Below are 13,909 nucleotides of genomic sequence, written 5' to 3' on the forward strand. Positions count from 1 at the left end.
ACGAGGATCTAGCCCGGATCCAAGCCGCCACCGCCGCCGATCACCAAGCCGCTGAGGTTGGTCGCTATCCTGCCTCTTTTGTTCGGTGGCTTGGGGAGCAGCAGCTATTGCTTTATGTATTGCTCTCCGTGGACTTGCTTGGGTCGAGACTTGCGCAGTGGATCAGCTATGGTGAAGAGCAACATGGTGTCTAACACTGACCAACCAATGAAAAACTTTTCCATGCTTTGCAAGAAGCTCAACTATCAACAAATATGGTGGTGTTTGAATCTCTTGAAGATAAAGATGAAGATTAAGTGTTTCACGCAAAACAAGGTGGTAATAACGTGTGATTAATTGAGTTTTAATTATTACAAACTGGAAAAATGGATTAATCTGATATTTTAGAACAACTTTCATATAGAAAGTGTTCATACGAAACGCACCGTTTAACAGTTTGAAAAGTGTGCCACGAATATCCGAAACTTTATCCACTCCTTGCATTAGAAACGAACAGGACCTATGTATGCATCCTACTTCCTCTTCCAAATTATAAGATCTATATTTTTTTTACACGGTCTTCAATGAGATACTTTGACTAGTATTTTATTTCATGTTATGTTTCCAACAAATATGAAATTAGCATTACAAGAAAGTATTTCAAAATATGAATCTAGTGATATAACATGCACAATACTTAGTATAGATATATAGTCAGTATGATTATTAGTCAAAAGCTATTTAGTTTGATTTTCCTCGAAAAGAGGGCGCTGTATAATTTGGGACGGAAGAAGTATTGTGCAGAATTGTTGACATTGCCTTGCAAGTTATAATCACTATCTTTCCCCTCGCGTGTTCTCTGTCAATCGGCCAAACCAGCTGACCAGAGGGCCCGTTCCAAGATAGTTTGTTCTTGCAGAAATGTACCTCAATCTCTCTATCATAAGCTCAATGGCAGCATTCAGGGTCATCCACATCAACAGAAGTTCAGGGAATACATTTTAGCTAATTCTATCAGTTTCAAAAAAAAAACATTTTAGCAAATTATTGTTGTACGTGCCCACATCTATTGCCACTGCAATGCCTTATGAACCTAGTCGGAATCAACTCTGTGGGCTGAAATTGCACAGAGCTAGAAACTAAGATATCATCAAGTAAATCAATATATATAAAGCAGCAACCATTTTAAACAGTACCATCCAAGATTTTGGTCACAGACAAACAAGAGAAGCAATAACACCAAACCTAGCAATGAACGAGCAATTTCGTAGAAAGAGACATGGCCGGAATCAGTCGTCGGCGGCGGCCGGGGCCGCCACCACCTCGACGACCGGAGCGGCCACCGGCTCCGGTTCCTCCTCATCCGCATCCTCGGCCTGCGCCGACGCGTCGACCGTGGCGCCGGCGGCGACGAGCGTCCAGTCCGGCGGGAGAGCCGGCAGCGGCCGGTACTGCGTGGGGCGGCGCTTCCTGTCCCACGGCTGCGACTTCTTGGGCCGCGTCTTCATGTGGTGCTTCGTCGCCTTCTTCTGCGGCCGCGACGAGCACTCCACCGCCAGCGCGCACCCTCCTCCGACGGGGGAGTATCCCGGGGGCGCCACGCGGGACGGCCTCCGTGCCATCGCCGGAAGCGGCGCGGCGGCGCCTGCGAGCAACGCGGTCACCGGCGACATGGAATCGGGTTCTTGGAGCGGGAGAGAGAGAGAGCGTGGAATGGGGTTTGGGGATAAGGCGGATTCGGATTGGGTTTCTTTTCTTCTTGTGTAGTGCTGAGGCGCCGCAAGGATAGGTGAGGTTGGATCTGAGCCGTTCGCCCGAAACAGAGTTAGATCTAGCCATCCATTTCTCCTCTGGTAAGGTTTTACAGGATAGAAGATTGCAAAACCCAGAAAGAAAATATGGCCGTGTTTAGATCTAGGGTGAAAACTTTTGCCGTGTCACATCGGATATACGAACACATATTTGATATTTTAAAAGACATTTGAAAAAAACACGAGTAATGCAGGAATTTAATGAGAGAAATACTTTATAAAAATCTTATTGTGAGATTGAATCTCACGATGTCGATATAAAGCTTTCTACTCATAATGGTTCAATGTCTAACATAAAATATTTGGAGCAGCTATGAGATCCGGAAGGTTTTAAGTCATACACTTGGGGACAAGCCGAATTCAAGGAGAGTAGATTGTTAGAGACCATGTTGGGCTTCACCATAGCTGATTCGCAGTGCAAGTCTCGGCCCAAGCAAGCCCAGGGAGAGCAATACATAAAGCAATAGCTTATAGCTGCTGGTTGCTGCTCATTCAAGCCATCGAACACAAGAGGCAGTACAGTGACCAGCCTCAGTGGCTTGGCGATCGGTGGCGGCGAGTCAGCTCCTTTCCTATGAAAGACCCGAGCTCGATGGAATGATACCCCTGGAGGGGGGATCATTCAAGCAAGAGAGGGAATACATGCGCACACGCATCCGCGTGTGCGCTCACGCGTTATAGAACACGTGCGCATGCGCGCACCAATAGAACACGTGCGCACACGCATGCCCACATCACACGCGCGTGCAGCGGCTTGGATCTGGGCTGGATCCTCGTCGAGTACCTATTCCCTCCTCCACCTCCCATTTCCTTAGCTTTTAGAACCTTCCAATCCCCCTGTGTTTCCCCATCTTTCACCTCCAAAACAACACTGTTGACTGGATAGTTGTTCATGGTGAAATTCTTGTTGTTTGGTGACTTGGTTGCTAACAGTCAGCCGCGCAGTACAGTTCTGATTTGAAATTAAGCCAGTCTGCTATCAACAAGGGGGTTGTTCTCATTATGTTTGGGCTTACCTGAATTTGGCCCTAGGGATTGTCACATTTGTTGCAGATCGTGTGGGCACAAAACGAATTACTCGAATGGAATGAGTTCTGATGAATAGTACCCCCTCCACCAAAAAAAAAAGTCAAACTCTATGTTTGATTCTTTTTGGGACAGATTAGTATGTGTGGAGAAGAGAATATTGCTAGGAGTAGTACACGTTTTTCTAAAAATCCTGAGAACTTGGCTATAGTGTTGAAACAAATGGTCCTAAATTTTATCTCGCCCTAAGCCCTCCAAAAGAGCGCTTTTACATAGTAGAGAGATTAAATCTAATTGTTACAACTTCCGTCTTAAAATAAGTGTAGTCGTAGGAATTCGTGTCTAACGTTTGACTGTCCATCTTATTTAAAAAATTTGTAAAAAAATTTTAAAAGTTAGTCACACATAAAGTAATATTTATGTTTTATCATCTAATAACAATCAAAATACTAATCATAAAAAAATTATCTTATTTTAATTTGATCAAGCTTAAAAAGAAGTTTAACTTTTGCGACTTACAATATGAGAAAAGGAGGGAGTACTATATGTATCAACTTTTCTTGAACCCCTATGCAGGAAGAGATGTGGCAAGAATTTCACACGCAATCTTCACATGAAATTACCGTTCAGTTTCTGCTGAAAATGGGAAAACTTGCATGTTCCGAATGATGCCCCTTGGATCGGCGAAACTGAAGCTAACGTAACTTAGAATAACCCTGCGGCGGCCGGCGGTCGGCGAGACGGCCCGTCGACGGCGAGCAGAAACTAGAGCTGCAAACCTGCAGGAGAGAAGGTCAGGGAACAAGGCAACAATAGAGTCGGAGAGCCACACATACATTCATACATATACCGTAGTAAGCAGGAAGGATAATTTTACCATCCGAAGGTACTATATTTTTCTATATTTTTCTAGTGTAAAATTTAGTACTCTCTCCGTTTCATAATATAAGACTTTTTAGCATTGCACACATTCATATAAATGTTAATGAATCTAAACACATATATTGTCTAGTTTCATAAAATATATATGAATGTGGGTAATACTAGAAAGTTTTATATTATGAAACGGATGAAGTATCTTTAAAAAAATTAGTGTAAAATTTAGATGTCTCGAGGTACTTTTCGAAGAATGGTAAAATTTCTGAAGGAGGAAATATCCCAATGCAGTCTTGGGTCAATGCTGCCGGCTGAGACTGCCAAAAACTGATAGCAACTGGGCGACAATTAGCAACCAGTGCGTGCATTTGTGTATCGGTGTCACTGCAGAAAAGTATCCGTGTATAGTGGCATCACGTCCCCCGGTTTCATCAATTTATTTCAGTAATTTCTTGAAAAGCAGGGTTGGAACGGGTACAGATCCACTGGAGTTGAGGCCAACTCCACCCGGTGGATTTGCCTCAATCTCAGCCATCCCTTCGTTTCTACGGCTGAGATCATCCAACCGAATACACATCTTTCTTTGACCCTTCTTTTTCCTGGAAGCCAAAGCCACACAGCCACCCACATGTTTGAATAAGGTAGTGACTAGCAACAGCAAGAGCTCAGGAGAGCACGCCGGCGAGCTCCTTAAGAACTCCAGCAGCTCACGCGCTGTCGATGGTGGGTACCCGTAGACCGGATATAGAGGGTATTGGGGTATGCTGATACGAGGATCTATGTAGTATGACATCAAGGAAACAAGAGACACAGATTATACTGGTTCAGGCCCCTTAGCAGGTAATAGCCCTAATCCAGTTGGTATGGGATTATATGGAAAGAACCACATATTACAAAGGGAATAGTAGAACTCGGTGGTACCGACGAGATCGTAGTCGAGTTGATTCGACTAGATCACCCGACGACTTGGCTCCTGTAGTCTCCGGCTTTGTAAGCTGTGGTCGTTGTGTAGGCTATGAGATTCGATGCCTTAGGTCTTCCCGGAGGGGTCCCTTTTATATCGCAGGTCAGGTGGTCTCCAAGTAGGACTCAGAGACATCGGACCATGCACGATATAGTGACGACCCAGTCCTATACGGGTAGGAACCTTTTCATTGATGGACTTCGAGATGAATTTCCTTAACGTATACAGAGAACGTCCGTACACGCGCCGATGTACCGTATTGCCGTACAGCGTACATCCAAGGGTAGAGGGTATACCTTATCCGTAACCCTGACATACGCGTCGCATCGTCAACTCACGGCCGCCGGCCAGGGGAGCGGAGGATTCACCTCCCTGGCATCTTTCTTGATGGCGCCGACGAGGTGGTCCATGCGATGGTGGAGAAAGACGCCGACGGGAGTATAATCATAATATTTGCCTTGCATTGTGGCCGACGGGAGTATAATCATAATTTTGGAGGGAATAGCTAAAATGGTAAGTATTTCCCCTCCAAATCTACTTGATTAGGGGAGCTAATTAGGAGAGAGATTCAGTTGAATGATCTCAGCCGTAGAAACGAAGGGATGGCTGAGATTGAGGCAAATCCACCGGGTGGAGTTGGCCTCAACTCCAGTGGATCTGTACCCGGGTTGGAACAACATCGAAATCTGATGTTGATTCATCCAACAATTTCCTGCAGATGTATATAACAACGATTGCAATATGTAAAAAGAGAAAATTTCTAAGAATACCCATTCGAAAAGACTATGAAAAAGAACTCATGAAAACTAAGCAGAGAGAAACATGAGGAAAAATTTCGACGAGATTGAACCTCGTTAAATTTCTTCCAACATTCCCATCTCTTAGCCATTCCAAAGGAATTCCATAGAATTCTTGATGTCACAATCCTTTGTACAAACGACAGAATAGGAAAGTTTTCCGTACAATTTAAATCCTACAAAATTCCTATAAAAATATTGTGCCAAAGGAACACTTAACAATTAAAGGACAATATAATACCGCTGCAATCAAATAAGCAACAAGATTTCCACTACTACTACTTGGTATCACCATCGCAGATCATCATCCTATGAAAGTTGACACCAATTTTGCGCCGGTCAACAACTTATATTCCTTTATGTCCACTTACATCTCAACGGGCATCAGAATACTCCAATAGTAGTCAGAATTTTTGAAGTTTTTAATGTACAAGATGTCTACCAGTTCCTATCAAAAGATCGCATCACTCCTTGTGCAGTTCATCATGATGCTGCTGCGCGAAGGATTTTGCGTGCTCTGCGACCTCTGCTTCAAGTGTTGCCTCCAGTAATAGGTCTGAGCCTTGTGGTTTATCTGTCGGAATATAAACGGGGCAGGAGTTGTTATGAAAGTTGGTGCTAACTTAGAAAAAACCATTACATAGAGAAATTTCAAGAGAAAACTCTCCATGAAAATAGAATTTAATCATGCATTTCTTGTGAACAGAGAACATCACATCTTTAGCAAAAAAGGACAAAAGCTTCCCCATATGTAAACATGGAACTTCATGTTGTCATAGGTATCTCTCTCATTACTAATACAATAATGCCAACTGCTTGAATTATATATAAGAAATGAGTTCTAATTCTGGGGGATGAACAACACAGTTTGTGGTCATAACTCGGAATGCTATGTATATGTGTGGTGTTTCTTTGTCCGTTTGAACATTTCACACAAGTTAAATTCTAGCAGCTCATTTAGGCCTTGTTCAGCTAATCCCTCCCTCAAGCCTTGTTCAGTTAATCCCCCCAAGGGTATTGAAGGGGATTTGGAGGGGAATAGGTGTGGAATCAATCCTCCTCTATCTCCAATCCCTTCCTCATGGGGATCAACAGAACAAGCCCTTAGGTGGCTCATAGCGCATTTGCATTAGGAAGAAAAAGAATTGTTCACAATTAAGACCCACAGTGGGCAAATGGCAATGCTGTCTGCCACTCTACCTCCCTGCATTACAATGTACAAACATTCGAGTTATGCTAAAGTGAAGATTTAAAACAAAAATCATTCTTTATGTACCTGAGCGGCTTGGAAGTAATCCAGCACTTTCAGCTGATATTGGTAGTATATTTAATAACCCATCACTCTCTTTGAATTGATGTCCAGAACTGCCACTCATTTCTGGGGATTCAGTTAATCTTGAATACATTGTTGCTTTGCTGTGTAGATCTGTAGAGCCTGTGTTTGCCAATTTCATGTCCTACAGAAGCACAAAGGAAATGTCTAGTATGGTACCACTTGTACTGAAATTGAAGAGATGATATTCTCGTACCTTTGATGCCAACATTGTGGGGATAACAGCTACATCAGCTTCTTTACCTTCAACTGGGCCTACAAATATATCAGTAATGGTCTCATTAGTGATCAGTCACCGATTTTTTATCTCGAACAAGGATCAGTCACCGAATTCAAATAAAGTATAGCGTAAAACCAAATTAGAAAATAATAGAGGTGATAATTAAGTCAAGAAAAGGCATCACCATTACCAGATCTATTAACGGTGTCAGCATTATCCAACCTCCCGGAAAACTTATCTGGATTTGTTTTATAAAAGCTTTCAATTTCATCATGAACCATACTGCGGATTTGATGACGAAGTTCTTCTAGCTGTGTAGTCATTGTAACTTGATTAAATTCTATCAAGAAGATTTTTCAACACGGAGAATATAATACAGAATGAAACTGTGTTAAATAACTAGTGGATATATAGTAATAAACTGCTTTTAACGTGACTGTGACTAGTAGCAATATAGGAGAAACACCATGCTCAGGCAAATTTGCAAAAATATACGAAATAAGTGAATCAATTTTGGAGCAAAAAAATAAGTTATCTTTCCTATGGATGCTTGTTGTGTATGTTTTAGGTCTCGGAGTAAGAATTCAACGTGGAATATATCCACAATATCTTACAGTCCATTCATATCAAAAATATAAAATCTAATTCACTGAAGCAGCCAGCCATTATCCATGGTATGCAGGACACTAGCGGAGCACTACCTCGTGTACACTAGCACTACAACATGCTATTGAAGAGTTTAAAAACTGAAATGAGCTGTGAAAAGGTTGGCAGTTATGTCTTCGATACACTCAAATCTTAAACATTTAAAGAAAAAAAGGTAATCAACTACCCTTATTAATTCAAAAGACAACAGGATGTTACCATACATTAAGCGCAGAGCCATCAACGGCATCATTTTTTTCTGCTTCATGATCCACGCCTACTGATAAGAGTTAATAAAGATCCTATTAGTCAAATAATTCAAACAAAGTACTGGCAAAACACCAATTAGAATAAATGGGATGGAAGCATGATAAAAAATAATCATATTTACCAGGGTTATGCTGCCTCATGAACTGTCCAGGAGTAAACCTAGATAAGTTCTGGACTTCATAACGAATTGAATCTAGCTGTGTCATAGCATCTTTAAGCTCCTTGTTAACCTGCATAAAAATGGGGCAAATTTAATTGTACATGGTAAAAATGAGATGTACCATACAGTTTCTCAGCTCAAATTGTATATCATGAGCTATTAACAGGTTAGCAGTCCTGTATCATTCAAATTATTGAAAACTTTAATCGTTATTACAAATGAATGACCTTGTCTACAAAAAAAAATGCATGCAACAGTTATAATATAATGTGTGAGACTGTAGCTAGCAAGTAGCAAATATTCCGTAAGCAGTCAGCCTCAGTTGTGTTAACAGCTAATAGTGAGTTTCAATTGATCCTAAATATGATGTTCTGAGTCATGAATAAATCCTCTTTTTGTCCAGATGTTACATGAACTTTTATATGGCTCAATGGGTGGGTCAATTAGTATAATATGTAGTTATTGGATGGACTTGTGCGTAAACTGTTGGATAGCCATCTCAGAGGCTGAGCATCAATAAAGAAACCAGAATGATTTCATACAAACAACGCACATCCAGGGTAATTTCCAATAAATATAGAACACAACATCCTGCACAAAGAAAAAGAGCTGAATAGCAAAAAATGTAAGATTTTGACTGTGTTGCTTGGGAATAGTTTATTGAGATCCACGTGGAAAGAAAATTTGGACAAGGATATATATCTTTCTGCAGTGGCTGCCAGTATGGCCAAATCCCCAGTCCTCACAAATGTGAACTCAGTCAGGGCAGCTCCCTTTCCATATTGAGTTATTGGCCACACATCTTTTGCAGCAAGCACTAGAAATGGTGTGTGAATAGACAATTACTACTGAAGATCAAGAAGAGGGTGGAAAGAATTTGACATCCTTTTATGCCAATCGCAGCCATTTTTATTCAAGCCAACCTAGATAAGAAATTCAAGCAACAAAAGATATTTTAAAAGACCTTAAGATAACGTAGACCTTGACCTTGAGGAAGTGCAAAACCTTTTTTTTTGGAAAAAGCTATTTCTTCCCCATGCCAATACTTGTGATATCCCCCTCATTCACACTTGGCAAAATGGAAATACAACTATTATTAGAAATAAACATCTCAAATTTCGGCGACTAGGAGGTGGTGAAATTTATCTGACAGTCCACGTGGAGATTCGAAGTTCTTCCAAAAACTTATCACCCTGCAGTCCTCAGTTCCTCACACTGAAGAAATGGACGGTTAAATAACTCCTTGTGGAAGGGTGGACAGGAAGAGAATGGCAGCCATTGCTTAGTCAAATGGGAAAGATAACAGACCAACAGCTCTGAGCCGAACAAGTTTAGCATAGCACTAGAATTACACTGCTGTAGGAGTTAGTGCCCAAAAGTCATGATTGGTACAAGAATACCATGCGACACCATTGATAAACAACAATTAAATTTTCTAGTGCTCAGCATTCTCTTACTTAAATGGTGATGCTTCTTTTTTACAAAGTATTGTCCACTGCAGTATTCCACTTGGCCAAGTTCTTCATGCATTTTAGTGCTAATGTGGTCTGCTAACATAATGAAAAATGAAGCAGGGTTTCCCCTCACTCTAAAATGTGCTCTGATAACAAAATAAGTTAGCCGGGTATCTCTAGAACCAAGACTAGATCCTAAATAAGGTGAGACCAAAGGAGCAGATTTAAAAACAGAAGTGCTAAGTGCATGTCATAAACATGGCACAGGCACACTGAGCCTGAGGCGCATTACTCTGGAATGGATATATTTATGTTTCTTCATCTAAGCAAGAAAGAAAAACGGCAAAAGTAACATGATACTTGTGTTTGTATACCTGCACAACTGCACATTACTAATATTTTCACATGCTCATCTACACATCCTAGAAGTGGAATTAGCAAAACTCATGAAGGTAAAGTCTCATGTCAAAAACTTCAAAGAACAACCTATATTCATACGTAACAAAATTCGGAGCAACTACACATTGCAACAATTAGGAAAAAGAAAATGTGCGTAGATTCAGGTCCTGCAGTTATCTCGCAACTCATAAGAGGTGATTCTAAGCTTGGGAGTGCTGCACATTACCTGCTTTGCTGCAGTCTGCTCCAGGATCTCATCCATCTGCCTGCGGAACAACATGAGGCGCCCGACCGCCCTCCCGGTCATCCTCCCCGCCACCCTTGCGATCTTGATCATGTCGCTGCGCTCTAACAACAGCAAACAAACAGATAGCATTTGAGCACAAAAAAGAGAAATAAACCTCCTAGCATCTAGCATGTGCATTTCCATCACAACACCAAACTCCAGTGCTCTCTCTCTCTCTCTCCAAACAATCAATCCCTTCTTCTTTCCTCAGTAATCAGGTAAAATCGAACCCAAATTCTAACATTGCAAGAGTAAACGAGAGAGGCAAGAAGATGCAGCCTTACTCATCATGAGGGAGCAAGCCCCGAGGATGACCACCAACTGGCCGGTGGAGAACCCCAGCATTCTGCCTTCCCCTCGAATCACCGGCCGCCGCCGCCAAGAGGGGGAAGAAGACGACCTTGCAACCTCCTAGCCCCACAACCCTTCCCTGCGCCAGGATCGCGGTTAAGCTAGAGCACGACGGGGCAATCCCCAACCGGCGCGTGGACCGGAAGCGCGCGCACCCGGCAGAGCCAGCCGGCGATGGCGGCGGGGCGGCTCGAGGGGGAGTTGCGTTGCCGATGCCACGCTCGCTAGGGCGGAGCCCCAGCCGCCGGCGGCGAGCGTGGAATGGCGGCGGCGGTCGACGGGCCCTCGCAGGCTTTTGCTGCAGGATCATTCAGCCCTGGGCTTTCACTGCCTTCCCGGCCCAATAAATTCGGGCTTTTTTTTTCCCGTTTTGAGGAGGAAAAAGTATACTGAAGGTCCCTCAACTTGTCATCGGGATACAAAATCGTCCTCGAACCGCAAAACCAGATATGCGGGGTCCCTCAACTATATAAAACCGGTCACCCGAGGTCCTTAGATGGTTTTGACACCGGTTTTGGTCTACGTGGCGGCTGAGTCAGCGTGGGACCCATGTGGACCCCACATGTAAGCATGCCACATAATATATCTTTTCCCTTTTCTCTCTCTTCCTCAGATGGGCCCACTTGTCAGGGGTATCTTCTACATCCTTGGCTCCGCGCCAACACAGAGAAAAGAGGGAGAGGTAGCTGGGGAGGAGGCCACCGGGGCGAGGCGGGAGAGGAGGGCGGCGCCGCGACGGTGGCCGGCGGCAGCGGCGACCGGGGCTGGAGACAGCGCTCGGGCTAGGACGGCGACGGCTGCAGCGGCTGGGGGCAGCGCTCGGGCTAGGACGGCGGCGGCCGCTGGCGCGCCAAGAACGGCAGTCGCCGCTGTCGCTGGCCGGAGGACGCAATGGTGGAGGTAAGGAGAGGGAACAGGGTAGGCGGCACCGCTGCCGCGGTGGCGCAACCCGGATCGCGGCTGTCGCGGTCGTCGTCCTCGTCGTCGTCGTCTTCGCAGCTTGGATCTCACCTTGTAATTCTCCATGAGAATTGAGAAATGCGTGAATTAGCGTTCTTGCTTTCTTGGTAAGCGCGAATTAAGAGAAAAAAAATAATTCTTTTTCTTTAGTTCGTGAATTCGTTTAGCTAGAGATGCTCACAAGAGGGATTTTGGAATATGGACCGATGCTTCTTCTGTTCCATGCAGCAGCCGTCGAACGATCCTCGCGCCGCCGCCGCCGCCGACGCGTTGACGAGGCGGGGTCTCAGCTGGCGGTGCCCCCGAGGCCGATGCCGCCGCCTACCGCTCTCACCGCACCACCTTCCTCTTCACGCGCCGGCTCGCGCTCCTCACGTGCACAGGCGTCGGCTCGCGCTAAGGCTGCGGCCGTTCGTCGCTGTTTCCCGCGGCGGAGGTCGTCGCTGTTTCAAGCTCATCCCTCCCTCTCTCCTGGCGGCGGAGCAGCAGTGCACGTGGCGGCAGGCAGCGGCTTGAGCGCGCATGAGGAGCTAGCTAGCTACTCGCCATGGCGGTAGCCAACCAAGAGGCCATGGAGCCGAGGACCGGCAACATCGCCACCGCCAACCCCGGCTGCCCCAACTGGTACGCGGTCCTCGGCATCGACCAGCCCTCCAGTGCGGCCGCCGTCGCGGCGCCGCCCTCCTCTCCCGCCTCACCCCGGCGGCCTCCTCCCCAGCTACCTCTCCCTCTCCTCTCTGTGTTGGTGCAGGGAAGGAGCCAAGGAGGTAGAAGATACCCCTGACAAGTGGGCCCCATCTGAGGAAGGGAGAGAAAAGGTAAAAGATAGATGACGTGGCATGCTGACATGTGGGGCCCACGCTGACTCAGCCACCATGTAGACCAAAACCGGGGTCAAAACCATCGAAGGACCTCGGGTGACCGGTTTTGTATAGTCGAGGGACCTCGCATATCTGGTTTTGTGGTTCGAGGACGTTTTTTATCCCGATGATAAGTTGAGGGACCTTCGGTGTACTTTTTCCTTTTGAGGAAGATGAATTCGTGCCGAAGAGTGAATTGCTGGAGCCAAGCGAAACGGCAAGCGAAAAGAAATTCGTGAATAAAACTTTTATATACGTATTCTTAGCAATCTAAAAGCAAAGGCTGAAAAATAAACTTTGATGAAAAAATCTCAAAATCAACTCCAAATTTAAGATTAAAAATTTAAATTTTGGCTGATAAGCATAAGCATAGGCATATGCTAATCTAGTTGTTTTAACAAACTCTCAATTTATCATCCTTTAGGTGATGTATTTATGTTTTATTATCAAGTAAAGTTTCATTCTGTTGCACTTTGATCACCCCGTCAGCCAGTGGCAAACCCAAAATAAAAGTTACCGAGGATCCTACACATAATGATTATCTAATTATTGAATATATTGATTAAGATAGTATAAATTAGTTGTAATTGAATAATTTACCGGGGTAGGTACGCCATTGCCCTCAGCTCTTTTCTCCATGCATGGTATCGTCCTCACCAAATTTCAATTTCTTGGCGCAGAAAATCGAATAAATATGTAATCTCCCTGGTTGAGTGTTGTTTTGGATATCGACATGGCTATGAAAACACTAGTTTGATTGTTAATTACTATTATAAAATCCATAAATATATAGAATAATAGAAGTTATAGTATTTTGAAGTATGTTTGAAGACAAATCAAACCACATCATTTAAGTGGAGTCGAATTTATTTAGAGAGATATATATTGATGGTGAAACTTTAAATGTGTTGATGACATGTCCAAAAAGTATCCTGTTTGTGACTGGAGGGAGTATCATGACAATGACTTTTTGCAAAATTAACCTTGATGACTCAGGAAAACGAAACATGTGACTCATATTTTGTCTTCTCAAGTCAATCACAAAGTTTGAGGTTATTGTCACAAGCAAAAATTAACACCTTAGGTTTGGAGTTTGGAATTTGGAGGTTTTTTTTTTTATGAAATTTACTCCAAGAAAAAAAAATGTGAACTTTGAATTTCGCCTCAAACTATAGCACTCAAATCGGGGTTGCATATTTTTTCTAGATTACAATAGAAATGCACATACATCATTACGTGTACATGCCCCACACACCACGTTTCTAACAGGCTATGGCCCTGTTTAGAGAAACTTAAAATTCTGACAAGTAGCTGATGAGAATCTGAAAAAGCTGGAAAACCCAATTTCTAGTTCATTTTATAGATTCTACAACTATAACTTCTTAAAATCAGGGTGAAAATTTAAACTGTTTGAGAGAACCTCTACAAACTGGAGATTCTAGGAGAAGCTATCTCAAACAGGCCCTATATAACCTTCATAGAGGGCAATCATATTGCGGTCTATGAATTTCTGTTTCC

At 43.7% G+C, this 13,909-nt stretch overlaps 2 protein-coding genes and 1 long non-coding RNA gene across 4 annotated transcripts; 1 reads left to right on the forward strand and 2 right to left on the reverse strand.

Annotated features, from left to right (window-relative positions):
- Positions 1 to 1,126: 1,126 nt before the first annotated feature.
- LOC4350706 (large ribosomal subunit protein cL38) lies at positions 1,127 to 1,712 on the reverse strand. Its single transcript, XM_015761514.3, has one exon. It carries the CDS (start codon positions 1,650 to 1,652, stop codon positions 1,269 to 1,271), a length of 384 nt encoding a protein of 127 aa, XP_015617000.1. The 5' UTR covers positions 1,653 to 1,712; the 3' UTR covers positions 1,127 to 1,268.
- Positions 1,713 to 5,444: 3,732 nt separating this feature from the next.
- Positions 5,445 to 10,840, reverse strand: LOC4350707 (uncharacterized). 2 transcript variants are annotated; one of them, XM_015761511.3, is made up of 9 exons: positions 10,727 to 10,840; positions 10,505 to 10,650; positions 10,161 to 10,282; positions 8,043 to 8,151; positions 7,876 to 7,931; positions 7,197 to 7,317; positions 6,983 to 7,041; positions 6,730 to 6,910; positions 5,445 to 6,027 (listed from the first exon to the last, which is right to left on the reverse strand). In XM_015761511.3, exons 2-9 carry the CDS (start codon positions 10,563 to 10,565, stop codon positions 5,918 to 5,920), a joined length of 819 nt encoding a protein of 272 aa, XP_015616997.1. In that variant the 5' UTR covers positions 10,566 to 10,650; positions 10,727 to 10,840; the 3' UTR covers positions 5,445 to 5,917. The 2 variants fall into 2 exon arrangements, with proteins under 2 accessions (XP_015616997.1, XP_066161693.1); XM_066305596.1 differs by lacking the exon at positions 5,445 to 6,027 and adding an exon at positions 6,084 to 6,657.
- Positions 10,841 to 11,250: 410 nt separating this feature from the next.
- On the forward strand, positions 11,251 to 12,719 carry LOC136354025 (uncharacterized). The gene is made up of 2 exons (XR_010737711.1): positions 11,251 to 11,638; positions 11,760 to 12,719. It is a non-coding gene; the product is annotated as an uncharacterized lncRNA (long non-coding RNA).
- The last annotated feature ends 1,190 nt before the right edge of the window (positions 12,720 to 13,909 follow it).

The sequence above is a fragment of the Oryza sativa genome, chromosome 11 (genome assembly GCF_034140825.1).
Source record: "Oryza sativa Japonica Group chromosome 11, ASM3414082v1".
Taxonomy (NCBI): domain Eukaryota; kingdom Viridiplantae; phylum Streptophyta; class Magnoliopsida; order Poales; family Poaceae; genus Oryza; species Oryza sativa.

Bases quoted from the DNA above. Each gene is read 5' to 3' on its own strand.
- LOC4350706 (XM_015761514.3), bottom strand. From the start codon at position 1,652: ATGTCGCCGGTGACCGCGTTGCTCGCAGGCGCCGCCGCGCCGCTTCCG.
- LOC4350707 (XM_015761511.3), bottom strand. From the start codon at position 10,565: ATGCTGGGGTTCTCCACCGGCCAGTTGGTGGTCATCCTCGGGGCTTGC. The intron at 10,283-10,504 runs GTAAGGCTGCAT...TGCTGTTGTTAG, and splicing joins GGCTTGCTCCCTCATGATGA to AGCGCAGCGACATGATCAAG. The intron at 7,932-8,042 runs GTAAATATGATT...AACTCTTATCAG, and splicing joins CATGAGGCAGCATAACCCTG to TAGGCGTGGATCATGAAGCA.